Source organism: Bubalus bubalis, chromosome 5 (assembly GCF_019923935.1).
Source record: "Bubalus bubalis isolate 160015118507 breed Murrah chromosome 5, NDDB_SH_1, whole genome shotgun sequence".
Lineage (NCBI taxonomy): Eukaryota > Metazoa > Chordata > Mammalia > Artiodactyla > Bovidae > Bubalus > Bubalus bubalis.
In genome coordinates, this window is record NC_059161.1 from 107,652,723 (window position 1) to 107,680,621 (window position 27,899).

Here is a 27,899-nt window from a genome sequence, read left to right on the forward strand (position 1 = left end):
GAGTCGGGCACGACTGAGTGACTTTACTTTCAATTTTCACTTTCGTGCATTGGGGAGGGAAATGGCAACCCACTCCAGTGTTCTTGCCTGGAGAATCCCAGGGACAGAGGAGCTTGGTGGGCTGCTGTCTATGGGGTCGCACAGAGTTGGACACAACTGAATATTCTGTCTATAGCTTGTACTTAAAAAAACAAAAACAAAAACAAAACAAACAAAAAAACTTATAATTTCTACCTGATTCTCTCACTGTGTCATTTTCTGCAACATTTCAGTAATTGGAGTTATCGATTTCTTCTCATCATAGAAATGAGTAGGGACTATGGAGCTAAAGAGAGCATTGTGAATCTTAATTTACTTACAACCTATAATTCTTTAGGCAATTTATTTAATCTTTCAGTTCAAAGTTGTAAAATTGGATGGTAAAAATGGTATCTCTTTTATCATGCTGCTGAGTTAATTAAATGAAAAATGTCTAATTAAAATGGATGAGTCAGTGCCTGGCATATGGTAAATAGTCAATACATATTAGCTGTCATTATTCATGTTCTCATAAATTCTACTGGATTCTCCATCATAACACACATCAGAGTTTTTTTTTTTTTTTTTTCCCCTGAATACCCGTGTTCCTTCAGTTCAGTTCAGTTCAGTTCAGTCGCTCAGTCGTGTCCAACTTTTTGAGACCCCATGAATCACAGCACACCAGGCCTTCCTGTCCATCACCATCTCCTGGAGTTCACTCATACTCAAGTCCATTGAGTCGGTGATGCCATCCAGTCATCTCATTCTCTGTCATCCCCTTCTCCTCCTGCCCCCAATCCTTCCCAGCATCAGAGTCTTTTCCCATGAGTCAACTCTTCGCATGAGGTGGCCAAAGTACTGGAGTTTCAGCTTTAGCATCAGTCCTTCCAAAGAATACCCAGGACTGATCTCCTTTAGTATGGACTTGTTGGATCTCCTTGCAGTCCAAGGGACTCTCAAGAGTCTTCTCCAACATCACAGTTCAAAAGCATCAATTCTTCAGCGCTCAGCTTTCCTCACAGTCCAACTCTCGCATCCATACATGACCACTGGAAAAACCATAGCCTTGACTAGATGGACCTTTGTTGCTTTTTAATATGCTATCTAGGTTGGTCATAACTTTTCTTCTAAGGAGTAAGCATCTTTTAATAAACTCTAAATTCTATAAGGAAAAATATTTTTCCTATCTTGTTTACTGTTTGGCTCCTAGATCTAAGCACAATGTAGAGGACATGGAAGGAACTTTTTAAATATTTCTGATAATCCTCTTGTTTTTGTCCGAGAATGTATTCACCATTTTCCAAATGCTAAATCATAGCATCTAAACCCATAATGACCTCCAGCCATGTACCTCATCCACCACACAACTTCTGGCTTTTTGTGTTTAAGCTGAACTACTGTAATTTTGAACTATAGTGCTTCCTAATGATAATTTTAGTATTTTCCAAGATACTCCTATTTATCCCTAAACACTGAGATCTGAAATCACAGCTCTGTCCCTCCCTAGTTCAATACTTTCAATGGTTCTCCATTACCCATTTGAAAATTCAAGCATAAATTAAAAGTATAATTCTCAAAATTATGATTAATCCTTCGTTGTAACTAAGGAAGAAATTGAGTCCATTTTATCTTTGATGAGAAGCCATGAACGTGCCATTTTGATTGATATATTTATTTTGTGCAGATTAACCTTTGTAAAAATTTCAACCTTCTCAAAAATCTACAAAAAAATTGGAGAATTTTTACTTTTTACTTGTCTTTTTTTTTTTACTTGTTAATTTTTACTTGTCTTGGGAAGTTCAACCTATTTTATAAATATGTGTGTTTGTCTGTGAAAAATAAAAATATATGTCTATATTAACGCACATTGCTTATATATATTGGAAAGAGGGTTAAGAATACTACTCTATAATAAAAGAGGGTTCTCTTGCTAATAGCAAAGCAGGAAACTCTCAAAAAAAGTCTTCAAACTGTTCATAAAAAAGGAGTTCCTCCACACACAAAACAGTGACTTGTGCTGTCATGATTATGTGATTTATTGATTTTTTTTTTGCATGGCAATGTCTAAGAGAGCGAGATGGAAAAGACCAGTAGGCACTAAAGTTCTGATGAATCAAAATAAAGATTGTGCTATTTAAAATTTTAACTTTTGTCTTCCTTGAAACTTTACATATTTCTACATTATTTATTTAGAATTTCCCCAAAATATTGTATAATATTTAAATCTACTAATCAAACTAAATTAGGTAAGGGGCTGTATGATACATAATGTAGCATTATGGAAAAGGATCCAATGTAAAGAGAAAATTATTAATTATATTAATTGAGGCTATAAATACCCCCAGGAAACTTTATAAATGCTTATGATATTTAATAAGAGACACTAGACAACAAACTGTGAAAAATTCTTAAAGGGATGGGAATACCAGACGACCTAGCCTGCCTTGTGAGAAAGCTGTATATAGGTCAAAAGAAGCAACAGTTAGAACTGGACATGAAACAATGGACTGGTTCCAAATTGGGAAAGGAGTATGTCAAGGCTGTATATTGTCACCCTGCTTATTTAACTTACATGCAGAGCATATCATGCAAAATGCTGGGCTGAATGAAGCACAAACTAGATTCAAGATTGCAGGGAGAACTATCAACAAACTCAGATATGCAGAAGACAACATCCTTATGGCAGAAAGTGAAGTGGAACTAAGAAGTCTCTTGATGAAGGTGAAAGAGGAGAGTGAAAAAGCTAGCTTAAATCTCAACATTCAGAAAACCAAGATCATGGCATCTGGTCCCATCACTTCATGGCAAATAGATGGGAAAACAATGGAAACAGTGACAGACTTTATTTTTTGTGGCTCCAAGATCACTGCAGATGGTGATTGCAGCCATGAAATTAAAAGACGGTTGCCCCTTGGAAAAAAGCTATGACCAACCCAGACAGAATATTGAAAAGCAGAGATATTACTTTGCCCACAAACATCAATATAGCTAAAGCTATGTTTTTTCCACTAGTCATGAATGGATGTGAGAGTTGGACCATAAAGAAAGCTGAGCACAGCAGAATTGATGCTTTAAAATTATTGTGTTGTAGAAAACTCTTGAGAGTCCATTGGACAGCAAGGAGATCAAGCCAGTCAATCTTAAAGGAAATCAGTCCTGAATATTCATCAGCCACTCTATCTATCAGATCTAGGCCCTTAAATATATTTCTCATTTTCACTGTATAATCATAAGGAATTTGATTTAGGTCATACCTGAATGGCCTAGTGGTTTTCCCTACTTTCTTCAATTTAAGTCTGAATTTGCAATAAGGAGTTCATGATCAGAGCCACAGTCAGCTCCTGGTCTTGTTTTTGCTAACTGTATAGAGCTTCTCAATCTTGGCTGCAAAGAATATAATCAATCTGATTTTGGTGTTGACCATCTGGTGATGTCCATGTGTAGAGTCTTCTCTTGTGTTGTTGGAAGAGAGTGTTTGCTATGACCAGTGCATTCTTTTGCCAAAACTCTATTAGCCTTTGCCCTGCTTCATTCTATTTTGCAAGGCCAAATTTGCCTGTTACCCCACGTGTTTCTTGACTTCCTACTTTTGCATTCCAGTCCCCTATAATGAAAAGGACATCTTTTTTGGGTGTTAGTTCTAAAAGGTCTTGGAGGTCTTCATAGAACTGTTAAACTTCAGCTTCTTCAGCGTTACAGGTTGGTGCATAGACTTGGATTACTGTGATATTGAATGGTTTGCCTTGGAAACGAATGGAGATCATTCTGTCATTTTTGAGATTGCATCCAAGTACTGCATTTCAGACTCTTCTGTTGACCATGATGGCTACTCCATTTCTTCTAAAGGATTCTTGCCCACAGTAGTAGATATAATGGTCATCTGAGTTAAATTCATCCATTCCAGTCCATTTTAGTTTTACTGATTCCTAGAATGTCAGAGTCATGGGCGGCGGCTGAGAGGAGCAAACCCATGCCCAAGGAGCGGTGGCTGTGCAGGTGGAGAAGGGCCGAGAAGACCTACTCCACGTTCAAGGTCAGGAGGGGCGGCGGTGAGGAGATACCCCTCGTCCAAGGTAAGGAGTAGCAGGTGCTCTTTGCTGGAGCAACCATGAAGAGATACCCCACGTCCAAGGTAAGAGAAACCCAAGTAAGATGGTAGGTGTTGCGAGAGGCAACAGAGGGCAGATACACAAACCATAATCACAGACAACTAGTCAACCTAATCACACGGACCACAGCTTTGTCTAACCAATGAAACTAAGCCATGATGTGTGTGGCCACCCAAGACGGGCGGGTCATGGTGAAGAGGTCTGGCAGAATGTGGTCCACTGGAGAAGGGAATGGCAAACCACTTTAGTATTCTTGCCTAGAGAACCCCATGAACAGTATGAAAAGGCAAAATGATAGGATACTGAAAGAGGAACTTTCCCGGTCGGTAGGTGTCGAAATTGCTAGAGGAGATCAGTGGAAAAATAATTCCAGAAAGAATGAAGGGATGGAGCCAAAGCAAAAACAAAACCCAGTTGTGGATGTGACTGGTAATAGAAGCAAGGTCCGATGCTGTAAAGAGCAATATTGCACAGGAACCTGGATGTTAGGTCCATGAATCAAGGCAAATTGGAAGTAGTCAGACAGGATATGGCAAGACTATTCAGGTATGACCTAAATCAAATCCCTTATGATTATACAGTGGAAGTGAGAAATAGATTTAAGGGACTAGATGTGATAGACAGAGTGCCTGATGAACTATGGACTGAGGTTCGTGACATTGCACAGGAGACAGGGATTAAGACCATCCCCATGGAAAAGAAATGCGAAAAAGCAAAATGGCTGTCTGAGGAGATCTTACAAATAGCTGTGAAAAGAAAAGAAGCAAAAAACAAAGGAGAAATAGAAAAATATAAGCATCTGAATGCAGAGTTCCAAAGAATAGCAAGGAGAGATTAAAAAAAAAAGCCTTCCTCAGCGATCAATGCAAAGAAATATAGGAATACAACAGAATGGGAAAGACTAGAGGTCTCTTCAAGAAAATTAGAGACAACAAGGGAACATTTCATGCAAAGATGGGCTCGATAAAGGACAGAAATGGTATGGACCTAACAGAAGCAGATGATATTGAGAAGAGGTGGCAAGAATACACAGAAGAACTATACAAAAAACATGTTTATGACCCAGATAATCATGATGGTGTGATCACTCACTTAGAGCCAGACATCCTGGAATGTGAAGTCAAGTGGGCTTTAGAAAAGACCACTATGAACAAAGCTAGTGGAGGCGATGGAATTTCAATTGAGCTATTTCAAATCCTGAAAGATGATGCTGTGAAAGTGCTTCACTCAATATGCCAGCAAATTTGGAAAACTCATCAGTGGCCACAGGACTGGAAAAGGTCAGTTTTTATTCCAATCCCAAAGAAAGGCAATGCCAAAGAATGCTCAAACTACCGCACAGTTGCACTCATCTCACAGGCTAGTAAAGTAATGTTCAAAATTCTCCAAGTCAGGCTTCAGCAATACATGAACCATGAACTTCCAGATGTTCAAGCTGGTTGTAGAAAGGTCAGAAGAACCAGAGATCAAATTGCCAACATCTGCTGGATCACGGAAAAAGGAAGAGAGTTCCAGAAAAACATCTACTTCTGCTGTATTGACTATGCCAAAGCCTTTGACTGTGTGCATCACAATAAACTGCAGAAAATTCTGAAAGAGATGGGAATACCAGATCATCTGACTTGTCTCTTGAGAAACCTGTATACAGGTCAGGAAGCAACAGTTAGAACTGGACATGGAACAACAGACTGGTTCCAAATAGGAAAAGGAGTACGTCAAGGCTGCGTATTGTCACCCTGCTTATTTAACTTATATGCAGAGTACATCATGAGAAATGCCAGGCTGGATGAAGCACAAGCTAGATTGAAGATTGCAGGGAGAACTATCAATAAGCTCAGATATGCAGATGACACCACCCTTATGGCAGAAAGTGAAGAGGAACTAAAACGGCTCTTAATGGAAGTGAAAGAGGAGAGTGAAAAAGTTGGCTTAAAGCTCAACATTCAGAAAACGAAGATCATGGCATCTGGTCCCATCACTTCATGGGTGATAGATGGGGAAACAGTGGAAACAGTGTCAGACTTTATTTTTGGGGCTCCAAAATCACTGCAAATGGTGATTGAAGCCATGAAAGTAAAAGAGGCTTACTTCTTGGAAGGAAAGTTATGACCAACCTAGACAGCATATTTAAAAGCAGAGACATTACTTTGCCAACAAAGGTCCGTCTAGTCAAGGCTATGGTTTTTCCAGTGGTCATGTATGGATGTGAGAGTTGGACGTTCAAGAAAGCAGAGTGCCGAAGAATTGATACTTTTGAACTGTGGTGTTGGAGAAGACTCTTGAGAGATCCAACCAGTCCATTCTAAAGGAGATCAGTCCTGGGTGTTCTTTGGAAGGACTGATGCTAAAGCTGAAACTCCAATACTTTGGCCACCTCATGCGAAGAGCTGACGCAATGGAAAAGACTCTGATGCTGGGAGGGATTGAGGGCAGGAGGAGAAGGGGATGACAGAGGATGAGACGACTGGATGGCATCACCGACTCAATGGACATGGGTTTGGGTAAACTCTGGGAGCTGGTGATGGACAGGGAGGCCTGGCATGCTGCAATTCATGGGGTCACAAAAAGTCGGACATGACTGAGCGACTGAACTGAACTGAACTGAACTGAAGTACCTAGTGTCCAGAATACTTTCAAATCCAAACACATGCAATCTTTTTTTCCAATTTTAAACATGTTTGTTCTGGGTTTTGAAATATAATCAGTTCCCTGATGCTCAGATAGTGAAGAATCTGTCTGCAATGCAGGAAACCTGGGTTCAGTCCCTGGGATAGAAAGATCTCTTGGAGAAGGGAATGACTACCTGCTCCAGTGTTCTGGTCTGGACATTTCCATGGAGCTTTAGGGTACAGTCTATGGGATCACAAAGAGTAGGACACTTCTGAGAGACTAACAGTTTCACTTTTCTTCATATGGTATTGTGTACGTTTAAGATGTACAATATAATGATTTGATTTACATGCATCATGAGGTAATAACCACAATAAGAACACCCATCATCTAATATGGATACAAAATAAGATGGAAAAAAAAATCTGTTTTTCCTTTGTAATGAGAACTCTAAGGATTTCCTCTCTTAACAACTTTCATATAAAACATACAGCAGTGTTATTTACATTTATCATATTGTACATTACATTTAATCCTTATTTATCTTAGAACAGGTCATGTGTCCTGTCTTCATCCAGTTCTGCTTCCCACCAGATCCCCACCTTTGGTAACCACAAATCTGATCTATTTTTCTATACATCTGTTTGTTTGCTTTTAAACCATAGTTTACCAACAACATTATATTCATTCCTAATGGGCAATAAACTGATTTGCTATTTCTATACACTTTAAAATTAACACCAATATGTCTTGTTACCAACTTTCAGCATACAAAGATTCTACATTATAATCAACTACATTGCCCGCACTGTTCATGCCTATCATTTGTTTATTTTGTAACTGGAAGATTATACCTCTTAGACTATCTAATTTCTCTCCAATGCCCTCTTCCTTCCCTCTGGAAACAATCTGTCTATTCTCTGTATCTGTAAGAGTTTCTGCTTGCCTATGTTGTTAATTTTTTCTGTTTTGTAAATTCCAAATATAAATGAAGTCATGCAGTATTTTTCTATTTACATTCTGTAAGTTCATTTATGTTCTCTCAAATAGCAAGATTTCATTCTTTTTTATGTATAAGGAATATTCCATTGTATAAATATACACCACATCTCCTTTATCCATTCATCTATTATATCATTGGGCCTTTAGGCAAGCATATCTTGGCCATTATAAATAATGATGGAGTTAACTTCAGGGTATGTATATATTTTGAATTAATGATTTTATTTCCTTTAGGTAAATACTCAGGAGTAGAGTGGCTGGACAGTAGAGTAGTTCTATTTTTAATGTTTGAGGAAACTTCACACTGTTTTCCATCGTGTTTACATGCTGCCAATGGTACATGAGTGTTCCCTTTTCTTCACATTGTCAGCAACAAATATTGCTTGTTGCCTTTTTGTCTGCCATTCTGACAGTAGTGAGGTATCTCCTTGGATTTGACTTGCATTTTCCTGAAGATTAATGAAGCTGAGCATTGTTTTATGAGTCTGGTAGTCATCCATATGTCTTTGAAAAAATACACCTCTGCCCATTTTTTAATTGAGTTCTTTGTTTTCTAGATGCTGAGTAATGCAGGTTATTTGTATATTTTGGACACTAGCCTGTTATCAGATATATTGTTTTCAAATATCTTCTCCCATTCAATAGACTGATTTTTCATTTTGCTAAGTTTCTTGAGCTGCACAATGTCTATCAGTTTAATGCAGTACCTTTTGTTTAATTTTGCTTTTATCCAACCCATCCTGAGAAAAAGTCATATATCACCCAAAGATGAAGTCAACTTTCAAATTAGAGTATTTTCTCCTTTCCATGTTTACTGAAACAAAAACAATGACATAAAGTAGTAGCAAAGTAGCACTCACAACTTATCTCTCTCATTCAGGTAATATATTTAAAAAATATATTATGTGCAGGACTGGATGTGCAAACTAAGAAAAATTTTTCTATAATCATAATGCATAATGTTTAGAGAAGTAAAGTTGTTTATACTTAATCAACATTATGGAACCTTCCATCTTGGGCATTTAAGGAGATACATTCTTACTTAAGAAAGACTGAAAAGATGGGAAGAGAAAATTTTTTCTGATTCATACTTCCAATGGAAGGTGTCAGTTGAGACATTCCCAATGATGCTATTTCACCCTAATGTTTCCTGATTTCATCAACTATAGAGCAGTTTTATATTTCCAGAGGGAAAAAATGTTCAAACTGAGAAAAAAATAGGAGGTAACAAATTTTTCTAAATAGTATTAATAAATGGGAGATGGTGAGAAAGTCTGCAAATGGTTAGGTCAGAGATAAGTCTGGCTCAACACAAAGTGGAAATAGAGAAATGACTCAGATTTCCTTCCACCTGGTTAAAAAGAATCAAAAAGATTCCAACAAAATTATTATGATTAAACACAGAAATTTCTGCCCTGTAACAAGGTTCACAGAGAGATACTCTATCTATTCAAAATTCTCACCTACTCAGAGTTTTTCTCAGAGTCGCTTTCACGTTTTTATATCTCAAGCTGTAGATTAAGGGGTTCATCCTGGCAACCACATTGGTGTAAAAGAGAGAAGAGACTTTTCTTTCATCCATATACCCAGCAGATGAAGGTTTGAGATACATAGGTGTACATGATCAAAGAAGAGAGAAACAGCAATGATGTGGGGACAGCAGGTACTGAAAGCTTTGGACCTGCTCTCCATGGAGCTGATACAGAAGACGTTGGTGAGGATGAGACTATAAGAGACAAAGATGGTGAGACTGGGCACAATGATATTGGTGCCCACCACAATGAAAACTACCAGATCACTTTAATTGAGTCAGAGTTATCCTTGATGAGAAGCCATGAAAGTACCATTTTGATTGATCAAAGTATTTTGCACACATTACATATGGTACAAATTTTAACCTAATCAAGACATATAAAACAATGCTGAATATTGTTCACTTTTCTGAGATCACTCAGTTCTCTTGGAAGATTTAACACATCTTAGAAATATTTATGTTTGTCTTTTAAAAATAAGCCTACATGGGTCTATATTTAAATATGCTGCTTATATTGAGTGGAAGAAGGGAGAGGAATATCATTCTATGATAAAGAAAGTTCTTTTATTGATAGAAAAGCATCAAAATCTCAAAAATATGTTTTTAAAATGATCCAAAAAAAGAGGGTCTCCACAAACAAAGCAATGACTGTGCTTCCCCAATTATGGATTTTTTTTTTCCCCCTAGTATGGTGGCTTAGTTGCTAAGTCATCTCCAACTCTGCAACTCTATGGACTGTAGCTCACCAGGCTCCTCTATCCATGGGGTTCTCCGGGAAAGAATACTGGAGTGGAATGCAGTTTCCTTCTCCAGGGGATCTTTCTAACCTGGGAATTGAACCTGAGTCTCCTACAGGTAGATATTTTAACAACTGAGATATAAGGGAAGCTCATTTTCAGTTATGGCAACCTTTAAAAGACAGAGCTGGGAGACTGCTCAGCCTTGATGAATGATAATGAATGAAAACTAAAATTATGTCACATGAAATTTTGAATGTAGGCTTATTTGAAACACCTTAGTTCTCCATTTCTTGTTTAGAATCTTCCCAATACATTGTATAATATTTGAAATCACTAGTGCATATAACGGAGAAGGCAATGGCACCCCACTCCAGTACTCTTGCCTGGAAAATCCCATGGACGGAGGAGCCTGGTAGGCTGCAGACCATGGGGTCGCTAGGAGTCAGACATGACTAGGCGACTTCACTTTCACTTTTCACTTTCATGCGTTGGAGAAGGAAATGGCAACCCACTCCAGTGTTCTTGGCTGGAGAATCCCATGGACGGAGGAGCCTGGTGGGCTGCCATCTATGGGGTCGCACAGAGTCAGACAAGACTGAAGCGACTTAGCAGCAGCAGCAGTGCATATAAATTAGACAAGAAAAGGTGTATAAATGATGTAACATTTTGAAAAAGAATCCACATTTCACATCAACTTAAAGAAAGCTGTGGCGTGGTTCATGTGCACAGAGAAACCAAGGGCTTATGAGGTTGACTTTAAGCTTTAATACCTTCAGCAGAACTGTAACTTCCCTCAACACTCTTCAGTGCCAATCACATAATTCAAGAAAGCAAAAACTACTAAGGATAACTGTGCTATGTGTGTAAAATACTCTGATTTGATCCCCCATCCACTTAAAAGAAGTCCAAATGCAGAGATACACAGTTCCATTGCTGACTAAAACATGATTTAGTTGCCTCCGTTAGCATGTTACCATCTGCAGTTATTTCAAATTGTATTCTAAGTTGGGCTTCCCTTGTGGCCCTGCTGGTATAAAGAATCCACCTGCAATGTGGGCACTGTATTCTACGTTACTTATAATTTTTCAAGTTAGCCAAAGATAAAAAATACTCATTTTAAAGAGCAGTTCTTTTATGCAAATGAACAGGTTTCATATTAATTTTGAGATTCTCCAAAGATTAGTGACCGGGCTCAACTCACTTTGGGGATATTCAAATCATTATAAAATACATAACAGAGTAGATGCAGCTCTACTCGGCAGGTTTCCAAATGGCCCAGTTACGTCCACTTGTTTAGAGGCACATTTGTTTCCATTTGAAAAACAAGTTTATATAGGGAAACACTAGTTTAAACAAACAAACTCTAACTGACATCGAACATTTTATATAAATAGAAATTGTTAAGAGAAAATCAATCATGTTCATATTGCAGTGAGGTGATGGAATATGAATGGTCATTGAAAACCATCAACCAAGGATTTCTTTGTGCTGAACATCTAAAAACAAACCAGTCAGAAATCACCTTGGCAAATTTCAAAATGCACAAATACTGACTGGAGATTGAAAAAGTTTTAAATAAAGAATATTATTCAAATTACCTTAGAAAATGTTTACATTTTCACTGATACAGCATATTGAGGAGTTTTAAAGTAGCACATTTTTGCCTTAAAAATTAATTCAACATCATCTCTCATGATGTGTTTTTTTCACCAAATATTTCTGTCACATTATCATTATTCTCCAGGTTGCAATTTGATGTTTCTGTACCTAAAAATCTATATGAGTGTAGCCACATAAAAGCCAGAAAACCCAGATATAATCTAGTTATTCAAAAGTCATCTAGCCCTGTTGGTTTAAAATTTTAAATCTTAAATAACTTAAGCTTTCCCCCTATCTTAGAGAAATCTGGTGATATAGAGAGTATTTCTAGGGCTATCCACAAAGAGTGGATCCATAGGTAAGCATTTTCACTATCTAACATAGTTCTGTATAAACTACCTCTTCCTTATTTGATGCAATTACTCCTCATAATTTATCTCCAAAAACTGATGCTCTCTATTTACCTATTTTTCTTTTTAAACTTGTGTTGACTTTATGTAAATCATTATCCACTCTTGGCTTCCCTTTCCCATCCATGCAAAACCTGTATTTTGATGATCAGTTATGTGTCAACTTGACTGACAAAAGTAAAAAATAAAACTGTCAAGAGAAGTTTACACCAAACAATTACAGATGCTAAATGGATTATCCTTGATAGTCTTTGAACCTTCAATCTCTGGCATTTAAAAAAGATATATTCTTCCCAAGTGAAATATGGAAAGTTAAGAGTAAAATCGCAGTACTTTATTCATCCTTCTTATTGCAAGTGACAGATAAAAACACTTCCAGTGGTATGTTTTCAGTCTCAGTTCAGTTCAGGTCAGTAGCTCAGATCAGATCAGATCAGATCAGTCGCTCAGTCGTGTCTGACTCCTTGGGACCCCATGAATTGCAGCACGCCAGGCCTCCCTGTCCATCACCAACTCCCGGAGTTCACTCAGACTCATGTCCATCGAGTCAGTGATGCCATCCAGCCATCTCATCTTCTGTCATCCCCTTCTCCTCCTGCCCCCAATCCCTCTCAGCATCAGAGTCTTTTCCAGTGAGTCAACTCTTTGCATGAGGTGGCCAAAGTACTGGAGTTTCAGCTTCAGCATCATTCCTTCCAAAGAAATCCCAGGGCTGATCTCCTTCAGAATGGACTGGTTGGATCTCCTTGCAGTCCAAGGGACTCTCAAGAGTCTTCTCTAACACCACAGTTCAAAAGCATCAATTTTGGCGCTCAGCCTTCTTCACAGTCCAACTCTCACATCCATACATGACCACTGGAAAAACCATAGCCTTGACTAGACGAACCTTTGTTGGCAAAGTAATGTCTCTGCTTTTGAATATGCTATCTAGGTTGGTCATAACTTTCCTTCCAAGGAGTAAGCATCTTTTAATTTCATGGCTACAGTCACCATTTGTAGTGATTTTGGAGCCCAGAAAAATAAAGTCTGACACTGTTTCCACTGTTTCCCCATCTATTTCCCATGAAGTGGTGGGACCAGATGCCATGATCTTCGTTTTCTGAATGTTGAGCTTTAAGCCAACTTTTTCACTCTCCACTTTCACTTTCATCAAGAGGCTTTTTAGTTCCTTTTCACTTTCTGCCATAAGGGTGGTGTCATCTGCATATCTGAGATTATTGATATTTCTCCCGGCAATCTTGATTCCAGTAGCTCAGTCCTGTCCAAATCTTTGCAACACCATGAACTGCAGCATGCCAAGCCTCCCTGTCCATCATCAACTCTCCAAGCTTGTGAGTGTGTGTTAGTTGCTCAGTCATGTCCGACTCTCTGCGACCCCATAGATTGTAGCCAGCCAGGCTCCTCTATCTATGGGATTCTCCAGACAAGAGTACTGGCGTGGGTTGCCATTTCCTTCTCCATACAACTGCCTGTGTGCATGTGTCTGTATGTGTATGTATGTGTATGTTGTCCCTCAGTCAAGTCTGACTCTTTGCGACTCCAGGGATGGTACCCACCAGGCTCTTCTGTCCATGGGATTCTTCAGGCAAGAGTACTGGAGTGGGTTTCCCTTTTCTTTTCCATACAACTCAAAATCATGTCCATTGAGTTGGAGATGCCATCCAACCATCTCATCCTCTGTGTCCCCTTCTCCTCCTGCCTTCAATCTTTCCCAGCATCAGGGTTTTTTCCAGTGGGTCAGTTCTTTGCATCAGGTGGCCAAAGCATTGGAGTTTCAGCTTCAGTATCAGTCCTTCCAATGAATATTTAGGACTGATTTCCCTTAGGATGGACTGGTTGGATATCTTTGCTCTCTAAGGGACTCTCAAGAGTCTTCTCCCATACCACAGTTCAAAAGTACCAATTCTTTGGCACTCAGCTTTCTTTATAGTCCAACTTTCACATCCATACATGACTCCTGGAAAGACCATAGCTTTGACTAGATGGACCTTTGTTGGCAAAGTAATGTCTCTACTTTTTAATATGCTATCTAGGTTGTTCATAGCTTTTCTTCCAAGAAGCAAGTGTCTTTTACTTTCATGGCTGCAGTCAACATCTGCGGTGATTGTGGAGCCCCTCAAAATAAGTTCTCACTGTTTCCATTGTTTTCCTATCTATTTTCCATGAAGTGATGGGACCTGATGCCATTATTGTAGTTTTCTGAATGTTGAGTTTTAAGCCAACTTTTTCACTCTGCTCTTTTCTGCCACAAGGGTGGTGTCATTTGCCTATCTGAGGTTATTGATATTTTTCCCAGCAATCTTGATTAATGCAGTCTAGCATTTTTCATGATGTACTCTGCATATAAATTAAAGAAGCAGGGTGACTATACACAGCCTTGATGTACTGCATTCCTTATTTGGAACCAGTCTGTTGTTCCATGTCCAGTTCTAACTGTTGCTTAATGACCCGCATACAGATTTTTCAGGAGGCAGGTCAGGTGGTCTGGTATTCCCATCTCTTGAAGAATTTTTCCATGTTTGTTGTGATCCACACAGTCAAAGACTTTGGCATAGTCAATAAAGCAGAAGTAAATGATTTTCTGGAACTCTCTCACTTTTCAATGATCCAACGGATGCTGGCAATTAATTTGTGGTTCTTCTGCCTTTTATAAATCCAGCTTGAACATCTGGAAGTTCATGGTTCATGTACTGTTGAAGCCTGGTTTGGAGAGATTTGAGCATTAGTTTGCTAGCGCATGAGATGAGTGCAATTGTGTAGTAGTTTGAGCATTCTTTGGCATTGCCTTTCTTTGGGACTGGAATGAAAACTGACCTTTTCCAGTCCTGTAGCCACTGCTGAGTTTTCCAAATGTGCTGGCAAATTGAGTGCAGCATGTTCACAGCAACATTTTTAGGATTTGAAATAGCTCAATTGGAACTGTCTTTTTTTCTGAAATGCATTATTTGGAGAGTATTCATCTTTTCCCAGTGATAAAAACTAATTTCAAAATGATAAAGAAAACAAAGAGATAATATATTTACTATTTAATGATATTATGCAGCAGGAAATAGAGATGATATGTAATTTGAAAACAGTGGGGAAAACAAATACTTATATAAAAATTTAAATAATTTATTCGAGCAGGACTAAAATTTATTAACGGTAATAGGAAAAAAGATAACAGAAATAATATGGTAAGAAAGCTGTCACTAAAATTAAACAGAATCTCACTGGCGTGTAACTCATGCACACAATGAGTGTTTCTAATCAAAACTGTCTCCTCCTCAGGGTTTTTCTCAGAGCATGTTTGACATCTTTGTTCCTCATGCTGTAAATTAAGGGGTTGAGGAAGGGAAGAGTATTGGTATAAAAGACAGAAGAGATTTTACCCTCATTCATAGACACAGCAGAAGATGGTTTGAGATACATAAATGCCCCTGATCCAAAGGACAGAGAAACAGTAATGATGTGGGAACTGCAGGTGCTAAAGGCTTTGGACCTGCCCTCTGTGGACTTGACATGGAGGATGTTGGAGAGGATAAGACCATAAGAGACAAAGATTGTGAAACTGGGCACAATGATGTTGATGCCCACCACGATGAACACTTCCAATTCATTGATATAGGTACTTGTGCAGGAGAGCTGGAGCAGAGGGAGGATGTCACAGAAAAAATGGTTGATGGTGTTTGCATCACAGAAATTCAGTCTTAGCATGCATCCAGTGTGAGCCATGGCACCAGAAAAAGCCATCAAGTAGGAACCAAGCATAAGGCTGGAACACACTTTAGGGGACATGATAACATTATACAAAAGTGGCTTACAGATGGCCACATAGCGGTCATAGGCCATTGATGTCAACAGATAGCATTCAGAAATGACAAAAAAACAGTAAAAGTAGAGCTGAGTCATGCACCCTGTATAAGAAATAATATTCTTCTTTGATATGAAATTAAGCAGCATTTTTGGTGTAAACACAGAAGAATAACAGAGGTCTATAGAGGACAAGTTAAAGAGGAAAAAGTACATGGGGGTGTGCAGATGTGAATTTAGCACAATTAGGATTATCAAGCCCAGATTGCCCAGCACAGTGACCATATACATTCCTAGAAAGAAAAAGAATAGGGGGAGTTGGAGATCTGGTTGGTCTGTTAATCCCAACAGAATGAATTCAGTCACAAAAGAGTCATTTCCAGGAGCCATTCTTCTTTAAGGGAATCTGTGGACACAGGAGAAAGGGTTCCATTAGAGAACAACTCAGCCCTTGCCACAGTGTCTCATCTACGAGGGAGGGTAAACACTGGGAATGTCAGAGACTAGTCCTACCTGGTCTCACAGAATCTGCCTTTATCTTTATCAGGGTAGAGTGATGTGGATTTATATGAGCTAAATGCAGCAAAGGAAATCACACACTTCAGAATTAAGGCCAGTACTGTTATATGCAAATAAATTTCTGGAAACACAAAGGGCAAGAAGGATAGATCAGGACAGAGCCATCCAATGTCTCTAAACATTCTCTGATGACCCTCTAACAGATTCCTCCACCAGTTTCATCTAAGTCTCAGATCTACACAAAATGACAAAGAATGGGCATGCATTCAGTCATTGTCCCTTCATTTCAAAACAGCCAATAAGTATATAAATTGAATTCAGAAACTCACCTGAGTTCAGAAAACCTCAGGGCTGTCTCCCTTATCCTTGGTCTTTACCCAGTTGGGGCTGGAAATGCAATTTCAGATTCCTGAGGCTTGATTTCTTTTATCCTGAGAGGTGCGAGCCTAGACATATGCCTGAGAAGTCTTTCTGCACCACTATGCTTTCTGATAATTATTTCAGTCCTTTCAAGCAGCAGAGAAAATAAAGCCTTTTAATTATCACACTTGCTACTGGATTAGACACAGAGGATTCACAGTGAGGGTAATGATGAATGCACTTGGCAAAAACAGGCTAGATGCTTCTCAATCTTTTCCCTAGGGAGTAGGTCATATGTATAAAAGGGAATATGGAAATTATATATGCTGGATCATGATCTGCCTTTAGTTCCTTAGAGACTCACTCTTTTGCTCTTTTTCATTTTAGGTATTGTACAACCCTCAGTGTAGATCCACAGTAAATTCCCATGTTTTCATTATCTTCACCTCTGAACAGAAGGCCACTACATGGCTTCATTCCCTTTTAATTCCAGTTTCCCAAATGGACATATCATCTGTAAGGCTCCTATTTCCAGGTTTCTGTATGTCTTCATCAGAAATTTTTAAAATGTTTCAGTAACTCACTTCAGCTCTTCTCACTATGAAATGTCTCTGAAATAATTTGCAATGTTGTATATTCTTTCTATAGCTTATACTTAAAAAAAATTGTAATTTCTACCTGATTCTCTCACTGGGTCATTTTCTGCAACATGTCAATAATTGAAATTATCAATTTCTTCTTATGATAGAAATGAGTAGGGACTATGGAGGTAGAGAGAGCATTGTGAATCTTAATTTACTTACATCCTATATTCTTTGGGCAATTTATTTAATCTTTCACTAAAGTTGTAAAATTGGATGGTAAAAATGGAATCTCTTTTATCATGCTGCTGAGCTAATTAAATCAAAAATGTCAAGTAAAATGGCTGAATCAGTGCCTGGCATATGGTAAATAGTTAATACATGTCAGCTGTCATTATTCACATTCTCATAAATTTTACTAGATTCTCCATCATAACACACATCAGAGTTTTTTTGTTTGTTTTTCCTGAATACCTGTGTTCCTTAATAAACTCTAAATTCTATAAGAAAAAATATTTTTCCTATCTTGTTTACTGTTTGGCTCCAAGATCTAAGCACAAAGCAGAGGACATGGAAGGAACTTAATAAATATTTCTGATAATCATGTTGTTTTGTCCAAGAATGTATTTAACATTTTTCAAATGCTAAACCATAGCATCTAAAATCACAGTGACCTCCACCCATGTACCTCAGCTACCACAAAACTTCTGGCTTTTTGTGTTTAGGCTGAACTACTGTAATATTGAACTATGGTGCTTCCTAATGATAATTTTAGTATTTTCCAAGATGCTCCTATTTAGCCCTAAACACCAATGTCTGAAATCACAGCTTTGTCCCTCCCTAGTTCAAGTACTTTCAATGGTTCTCCATAACCCATTTGAAAATTGAAGCATAAATTAAAAGTATAATTCTGAAAATTATGATTAATGCTTAGTTATATATAACTAGAGAAGAAATTGAGACTGTTATCTTTGATGAGAAGCCATGAAATTACCATTTTGATTGTTATATGTATTTTGCGCAGATTAACCTTTGTAAAATTTTAACCTAGAAAATCTAAAAAAGAAAATTAGAGAATTTTTACTTTCTACTTGTCTTTTTTTAAAAAACTATTTTTACTTGTCTTGGGAAGTTCAACCTATTTTATAAATATATGTATGTTTGTGCATGAAAAATAAAAATATATGTCTATATTACACACCTTGCTTATATATATTGGAAAGAAGGTCAAGAATACTACTCTATAATAAAAGAGGGTTCTCTTCTTAGTAGAAAAGCATCAAACTCTCAAAAAAGATCTTCAAACTGTTCATAAAAAAGGAGTTTCTCCATATACAAAATATGACTTGTGCTATCATGATTATGTGATTTTGATTTATTTTTTTGCAAGGCAATGCCTAAGAAAGAGAGATGGAAAAGACCAATAAGCACTAAACTTCTGAGGAATCAAAATAAAGATAGTGCTATTTGAAATTTTAATTTTTGGCTTCTTTGAAACTTTACATAGTTCCATATTACTTATTTAGAATCTTCCCAAAATATTGTATAATATTTAAATCTACTAATCAAACTAAATTAGGTAAGGGGCTGTATAATACATGATGTAGCATTATGGAAAACAATCCAATATAAAGAGAATATTATTAATTTTATGAATTGAGGTTATAAATAACCCAGGAAACTTCACAAATGCTTATGATATTTAATAAGAGATGCTAGACAATAAACTGTGAAAAATTCTTAAAGGGATGGGAATACCAGACCACCTAGCCTGCCTGCTGAGAAACTTGTATACTGGTCAAAAGAAGTAATAGTTAGAACTGGACATGGAGCAACAGACTGGTTCCAAATTGGGAAAGGAGTATGTCAAGGCTGTATATTGTCACCCTGCTTATTTAACTTATATGCAGAGTACATCATGAGAAATGCCAGGCTGGATGAAGCACAAGCTAGATTGAAGATTGCAGGGAGAACTATCAATAAACTCAGATATGCAAATAACACCATCCTTATGGCAGAAATTGAAGAGGAACTAAAAAGCCTCCTGATGAAAGTGAAAGAGGAGAGTGAAAAAGTTGGCTTAAAACTCAACATTCAGAAAACTAAGATCATGGCATCTGGTCCCATCACTTCATAGCAAATAGATGGGAAAACAATGGAAACAGTGACAGACTTTATTTTTTGTTGCACCAAATCACTGCAGATGGTGACTTCAGCCATGAAATTAAAAGACACTTGCTCCTTGGGAAAAAAAGCTATGGCCAAGCTAGACAGCATATTAAAAAGCAGAGATATTTCTTTGCCCACAAACATCCATATACCTAAAGTTATGGTTTTTCCACTAGTCATGAATGGATGTGAGAGTTGAACCATAAAGAAAGCTGAGCAGAAGAATTGATTCTTTTGAATTGTTGTGTTGGAGAAAACTCTTGAGAGTCCCTTGGACAATAAGGAGATCCAACCAGTCCATCCTAAAGGAAATCATTTCTGAATATTCATTGGAAGGACTGATGCTGAAGCTGAAGCTCCAATACATTGGCTGCCTGATGTGAAGAGCTGACTCAGAAAAAATCCTGATTCTGGGAAAGATTGAAGATGGGAGGAGAAGGGGACGACAGAGGATGAGATGGTTGGATGGCATCACCGACTCGATGGACATGAGCTTGAGTTTACCTTGGCAGCTGGTGATGGACAGGAAAGTCTGGCATGCTGCAGTCCATGGGATCACAAAGAGTCAGATTTGACTGAGTGACTGAACGAAACTGAACCTGACTGTGTTCCTGAGACCTTGAATACTGAATGGGCTGCCATTCCCTTCTCCAAGTGATCATGCTGACCCCGGGTCTCACATTGCAGGCAGTTTCTTATCATCAGAACCACTAGGGAAGACCCTAAGTAAAAATGAAGAAGCACAAACAGGACCTGACAATCCATGATTCATGTGATCAGCGCTGAGTTTTCATGTTCTCTTCAGAACCAAGTGGCCATGTTTGAGTGCCCTTTCATTTCCTCAAACAGTTCCAGAGCTGAAAACCTCTGAAAAGATCAAAAGAAGAGAAATAGGACTCAGAAATTCATTCTAGCAAATTCCACAATTAATGGAATCTGCATTATTTGAAGGAAAGTGCAGTAATCAGGAATTTATTCGATTTGGGGTACCAACAATCCTTTCGACAGCTCACTCATAGGGACATTTTGTTGCCTCTGAGATATGTTATCTCATAAACTCTATAAAAAGTCTACAACATAATAGATGATACACAAGGAAAATAAAACTGGCTCTAAAGAGTTTTTCCGAAAGGGGAATGCCTTCTTACAGATTTCATCTGTCTTAAAAGTAAAAATGTTCTTTGGAATCAAAACTACTACAGTGTGAAAATTAATCTCTGATAGCTCTCCCTGGGAATTAAGGAAGAAAGGTATTTGGCCCAAGTAGGTCCTTGTCAGAGAAGGGAATTTTATCATTTGGAAATGTTTTGGATATATTTTGAAATGTTTTCATGACTAGGTAAACAGCTGCCTTTGGTGGAAGTTTTGGACTTGACTAAGATTTGATTTAGAAGTAAAAATTGTTTTAGGGAATTTCTCACATAAGGGCTCTGAAGACTGGATGCTTGGGGCTGGTGCACTGGGACGACCCAGAGGGATGGTATGGGGAGGGAGGAGGGTTCAGGATGGGGAACATGTATATACCTGTGGCAGAATCATGTTGATATATGGCAAAACCAATACAATATTGTACAGTTAAAAAATAAAATAAAATAAATAAACAAAACCTACTAACAGCAATTAAAAAAAGTTAGATTAAGATGCTTGAAATATATGTCTAATATATTTTAACTGCAGAAAACCATAAATTATAATACTACAGGATAACAAATTGGTAATCATTTTCCACTCTACTTTCACTTCCTCTTATCTCATTGGAAGAAGGCTTTGAACCCTTTAGAGGAATATTAACAGGTAAGGGAAGCAGTTTTTCCAGAAATAGCTCAGGAGAAGAAAGTATGAAGCCTCTTCCTTTTACCTCTCTACCATCCCTCTTATTGTCACAATAGTCACAAATAGTGGTTTGAAAAGACTATAACACCATGCCTACCTTTGTTTTTAATGAATGGAAAAAAAACAATTTTAAATAAACATATTTAAAAATAGTGATGCAAGCACAGTAGAGAAATGAAGTGAAAGAAAATGAAGTTAGAGCATAGATATGAATTTGCCGCATTTACATACACACATGTGAGGGATATGTGTGTGTGTGTGTGTGTGTGTGTGTGTGTATCAGAGAATCCTAAAATAAGCAATTCCATTTATGCTCACTTGATTTTCAACAGGGATGCCAAGATTATGTGATGGAGAGAGTAGTATTTTCAACAAAAGTGACTAGAATAATTAAGTTCATTTTGAAAGAATGAATTTGGAACACTCCACAAAATAAGAAAGTAAGCTCAAAATAAACCTCATATCTAAATATGAAAGGTAATATTTTTAAACTCCTGGAAGAAATCATCAGAGCAAATCTCTTTGACTTCAGGATGAACAATGGTTCTTAGATATGCTTCTGCTGCTGCTGCTAACTTGCTTCAGTCGTGTCCGACTCTGTGCGACCCCATAGATGGCAGCCCACCAGGCTGCCCTGTCCATGGGATTCTCCAGGCAAGAACACTGGAGTGGGTTGCCATTTCCTTCTCCAGTGTGTGAAAGTGAAGTCGCTCAATCGTGTCCGACTCTTAGAGACCCCATGGACTGCAGCCTACCAGGCTCCTCCATCCATGGGATTTTCCAGGCAAGAGTACTGGAGTGGGGTGCCACTGCCTTCTCCTTAGATATGCTAATAAAGGGCAGATAAAAAAAGAAAAAAAGTGGATGCTGAACATCATGAAATTAAAAACTTTTGAGGTTTCAAAGGTATCATCAAGAGAATGAATAGAGGACTAACAGAATGGAAGAAAAACTTGTAAATAATATATCTGATAAGTACCTAGTATCCAAAATACATTCAAATCTAAACACAGGCAATCTTTTTTCCAGTTTTAAACATGTTTCTTCTGGGTTTTGAAATATAATCACTTCCCTGATGGCTCAGATGGTGAAAAATCTGCTTATAATGCAGGAGACCTGGGTTCAGTCCCTGGGATAGAAAGATCCCTTGGAGAAGGGAATGGCTACCTACTCCAGTATTCTTGTCTGGATATTTCCATGGAGCTTTTGGGTACAGTCTATGGGATCACAAAGAGCAGGACACTACTGAGAGACTAAAACAGTTTCATTTTTCTTCATATGGTATTGTGTAACTTTAAGGTGTACAATATAATGATTTGATTTACATGCATCATGTGGTAATAACCACAATAAGAACACCCATCACCTGATATGGATACAAAATAAAATGGAAAAAAAAATCTTTTTTTCTTTGTAATGAGAACTCCAAGGATTTCCTCTCTTAACAACTCTCATATAAAACATAGAATAGTGTTATTTACATTTATCATATTGTATATTACATTTAATCCTTATTCATCTGAGAACAGGGCATTTGTCCTGTCTTCATCCACTTCGCCTTCCCTCCAGATCCCCATCTTTGGTAACAAAAAATCTGATCTATTTTTCTATACATCTGTTTGTTTGTTAGCTTTTAAGATATAGGTTACCAACAACATTGTATTAGTTCCTAATGGGTAATAAACTGATTTGCTATTTCTATACACTTTAAAATTAAATTAACATTATGTCCTGTTAGCAACTTTCAGCATACAAAGTTCTACATTATAATCAACTACATTCCCCACACTGTTCTTGCCTATCACTTGTTTATATTGTAACTGGAAGACTACACCTCTTAAACTATCTAATTTCTCTCCAATCCCCTTTTCCTTCCCTCTGGAAACAATCTGTCTATTCTCTGTAACTGTAAGGGTTTCTGCCTGCCTATGTTGTTAATTTTTTCTGTTTTGTAGATTCCAAATATAAGTGAAGTCATACAGTATTTGTCTTTCTATTTACATTCTGTAAGTTCATTTATATTCTCTCAAATAGCAAGATTTCATTCTTTTTTATGTATAAGGAATATTCCATTGTATAAATATACACCACATCTCCTTTATCCATTCATCTATTATATCATTGGGCCTTTAGGCAAACATATCTTGGCCATTATAAATAATGATTTAGGTAACTTCAGGGTATGTATATATTTTGAATTAATGATTTTATTTCCTTTAGATAAATACTCAGGAGTAGAGTGGCTGGACAGTAGAGTAGTTCTGTTTTTAATGTTTGAGGAAACTTCACACTGTTTTCCATCGTGTTTACATGCTGCCAATGGTACATGAGTGTTCCCTTTTCTTCACATTGTCAGCAACAAATATTGCTCGTTGTCTTTTTGTTTGCCATTCTGACAGTAGTGAGGTATCTCCTTGGATTTGACTTGCATTTTCCTGAAGATTAGTGAAGCTGAGCATTGTTTCATGAGTCTGGTAGTCATCCATATGTCTTTGAAAAAATACACCTCTGCCCATTTTTTAATTGGGTTCTTTGATTTCTAGATGCTGAGTAATGCAGGTTATTTGTATATTTTGGACACCAGCCTGTTATCAGACATATTGTTTTTAAACATCTCCCATTCAATAGACTGATTTATCATTTTGCTATGTTTCTTGATCTGCACAATGTCTTATCAGTTTAATGCAGTACATTTTGTTTAATTTTGCCTTTATTTCTTAGGCTGAGGAGACATATTCAAAAAACTTTTCCGATACTGCTGTAAAGTTTTCTGATACCCATCCTGAGAAAAAGTCATATACCACCCAAAGACGAAGTCAACTTTCAAATTAGAGTATTTTCTCCTTTCCATGTTTACTGAAGCAAAAACAATGACATAAAGTAGAAGCAAAGTACCACTCTCAACTTGGCTCTCTCATTCTGGTAATATATTTTAACAATGTGTTATGTGCAGGACTGGATGTTCAAACTAAGAAATTTTTTTCCATAATCATAATGCATAATGTTTAGAGAAGTCAAGTTGTTTATACTTAATCAACATCATGGAATCTTCCATCTCAGGCATTTAAGGAGATACATCCTTGTTCAAGAAAGATTGAAAGATAGGAAGAGAAAATTTTGTCTGATTCATACTTCCAATGGAAAGTGTCAGATGAGACATTGCCAATGATGCTATTTCACCCTAATGTTCCCTGATTTCATCAATTATAGATAGAGCAGTTTTATATTTCCAGAGGGGAAAAATGTTCAAACTGAGAAAAAAAACAAGAGGTAACAAATTTTTCTAAATAGTATTAATAAATGGGAGATGGTGAGAAAGTCTGCAAATGATTGGGTCAGAGAGAAGTCTGGCTCAATACAATGTGGAAATAAATAGAGAGATGACTCAGATTTCCTTCCACCATATGTAGAGATTGTTATAAAATTTTAACAGCTGCATACTCTTATTTAATATTTGTTTGTTTGAACATTACATTACAATCTTACATATGGATGTTTCTAAGTTTTTACTCTTACAAACAATGCAATAATAAAGACTTTTGAACATCTAAAAAAAAAAGAATAAAAAAGATTCCAACAAAATTACTATGATTAAACACAGAAATTTATGCCCTGTGACAAGCTGCACAGAGAAATTATCTATTCAAAATTCTGTCCTACTCAGAGTTTTTCTCAGAGCCGCTTTCACATTTTTATTTCTCAAGCTGTAGATTAAAGTGTTCATCCTGGCAACCATATTGGTGTAAAAGAGAGAAGAGACTTTTCTTTCATCCATATACCCAGCAGATGAATGTTTGAGATACATAAGTGTACATGATCCAAAGAAGAGAGAAACAGCAATGATGTGGGGACAGAAAGTACTGAAAGCTTTGGACCTGCCTTCCATGGAGCTGATACGGAAGATGTTGGTGAGGATGAGACCATAAGAGACAAAGTTGGTGAGACTGGGCACAATGATGTTGGTGCCCACCACAATGAAAACTACCAGATCACTGATGTGGATACTTGTGCAAGAGAGCTTGAGCAGAGGAAGGATATCACAGAAATAATGGTTGATGGTTTTTGCATGACAGAAGGTCAGTCTCAGCATGCATCCAGCGTGACCAATGGCACCAGGAAATGTCATCAAGTAGGAACCAAGCATAAGGTTGTAACACACTTTAGAGGATATAACAACATGATACAAAAGTGGTTTACAGATGGCCACATACATCTGTATGTGTATGGCCATACAGATGGCCACTGATGTCAGCATATATTTCAGAAATGGTGAAAAAACTGAAAAAGTAGAGCTGTGTCATGCATCCCATATAAGAAATAATATTTTTCGCTGATATAAAGTTAATCAGCATTTTGGCGGTAAACACAGAAGAATAGCAGAACTCTGTGAAGAACTTCCAGATGTTCAAGTTCGATTTAGAAAAGGAAGAGGAACCAGAGATCAAATTGCCAACATCTACTGGGTCATCGAAAAAGCAAGAGAGTTCCACAAAAAAAATCTACTTTTGCTTTTTTGACTATGCCAAAGACTTTGTGTGGACCACAACAAACTGTGGAAAATCCTTAAAGAGATGGGAATACCAGTCCACCTAACCTGCCTCCTTAGAAATCTGCAAGCAGGTCAAGAAACAACAGTTAGAACTGGACATGGAACAACAGACGTGTTCCATATTGGGAAATGAGTATGTCAAGGCTGTATATTGTCACCTTGCTTATTTAACATATATGCAGTGTACACCATGCAAAATGCATGGCTGGATGAAGCATAAACTGGAATCGAGATTGCCAGGAGAAATATCAATAACCTCAAATATGCAGATGACACCACCTTTGTGGAAGAAAGTGAAGAAGAACTAAAGTGTATCTTGATGAAAGTGAAAGAGGAGAGTGAAAAAGTTGGTTTGAAACTCAACATTCAGAAAACTAAGATCATGGCATCTGGTCCCATCACTTCATGGGAAATAGATGGGAAAACAGTGGAAACAGTGGCAGACTTTATTTTTTGGGGCCCCAAAATCACTGCAGATTGTGACTACAGCCATGAAAGTAAAAGACACTTGCTCTTGGGAGAAAAGCTATGACCAACCTAGATAGCATATTAAAAAGCAAAGACATTACTTTAACAACAAAGGTCCATCTAATCAAAGCTATGGTTTGTCCAGTAGTCATGTATGGATGTGAGAGTTGGACTATAAAGAAAGCTGAGTGCCGAAGAATTGGTGCTTTTAAACTGTGGTGTTAAAGAAGACTCTTGAAGTCCCTTGGACTGCAAGGAAACCCAACCAGTTCATCCTAAAGGAAATCACAGAGAGCCTACAGAGGGAAGGCCCGTGCTACCATAGGCAAACATACCTGCTTTGCATAAGGTAGCAGGTATGTTTGCTATCTTCTCCCTTAGAAAAGCCAAGGGAGAAGAAGATTGGATTAGGACACTATTGTTCTACTCTCATCTCAACATTTCCACTTTCAATGACCCTAGTAACCTGGCACTGGTTTCTAATACACATTAGACTTCATGTGGTCAGAACCAAGAATTGTATTTCTAATCCAAGAAGATAGTCTATGAGAATTAAGTAACTTCCCTTGTCACAACATTCAGAAAACTAAGATCATGGCATCTGGTCCCATCACTTCATGGGAAATAGATGGGGATTCAGTGGAAACAGTGTCAGACTTTATTTTTTGGGGCTCCAAAATCACTGCAGATAGTGACTGCAGCCATGAAATTAAAAGATACTTACCCCTTTGAAGGAAAGTTATGACCAACCTAGATAGCATATTAAGAAGCAGAGACATTACTTTGCCAACAAAGGTCCATCTAGTCAAGGCTATGAGTTTTCCAGTGGTCATGTATGGATGTGAGAGTTGGACTGTGAAGAAAGCTGAACGCCAAATTATTGATGCTTTTGAATTGTGGTGTTGGAGTAGACTCTTGAGAGTCCCTTGGACTGCAAAGAGATCCAACCAGTCCATTCTAAAGGAGATCAGTCCTGGGTGTTCTTTGGAAGGAATGATGCTAAAGCTGAAACTCCAGTACTTTGGCCACCTCATGCGAAGAGTTGACTCATTGGAAAAGACTCTGATGCTGGGAGGGATTGGGGGCAGGAGGAGAAGGGGACGACAGAGGATGAGATGGCTGGATGACATCACTGACTCGATGGATGTGAGTCTGAGTGAACTCCGGGAGTTGGTGATGGACAGGAAAGCCTGGTGTGCTGTGATTCATGGAGTCGAAAAGAGTCGGATACTACTGAGTGACCGAACTGAACTGAACTGAACTGATAAATAAATCATTAACCACTCTATGTACCAAACATATAACGAATATATTTTGACAATCCATACATGCAGGCAACAAAATCGTTTGTTAAAGGAGGCATGCACTGTGCTTACAGATACAAAGTGGGTTATACTTAATAGTCACTATGAAGTCTTCCACCTCAGAAATTAAATGTGATATAATCTTGCTTAATGAAGCCTGAAAAGATGGGAAGAGGAAACATTCTCAGATTCATGCTTCTAAAGGCAATTAGCAGATAAGACATCCCCAGTGACATTATGTCACACTAATGGTCCGTCTTGTCAAAGCTGTGGTTTATCCAGGAGTCAGATATGGATGTGAG

General features: G+C 37.8%; 1 protein-coding gene across 1 annotated transcript; it reads right to left on the reverse strand.

Annotated features, from left to right (window-relative positions):
- Positions 1–11,124: 11,124 nt before the first annotated feature.
- LOC102404935 (olfactory receptor 8B3-like) lies at positions 11,125–19,933 on the reverse strand. Its single transcript, XM_006056038.4, has 3 exons — positions 19,923–19,933; positions 15,289–16,208; positions 11,125–11,147 (listed from the first exon to the last, which is right to left on the reverse strand). The coding sequence occupies exons 1-3, from the start codon at positions 19,931–19,933 to the stop codon at positions 11,125–11,127; spliced, it is 954 nt and encodes a 317-aa protein (XP_006056100.4).
- Positions 19,934–27,899: the final 7,966 nt, after the last annotated feature.

Coding starts and splice junctions, on each gene's coding strand:
- LOC102404935 (XM_006056038.4), bottom strand. Junction 11,148..15,288: donor TGCTCTGAGAAAAACCCTGA/GGAGGAGACAGT, acceptor GTTCATTTGCAT/AAAAGAACTGCTCTTTAAAA.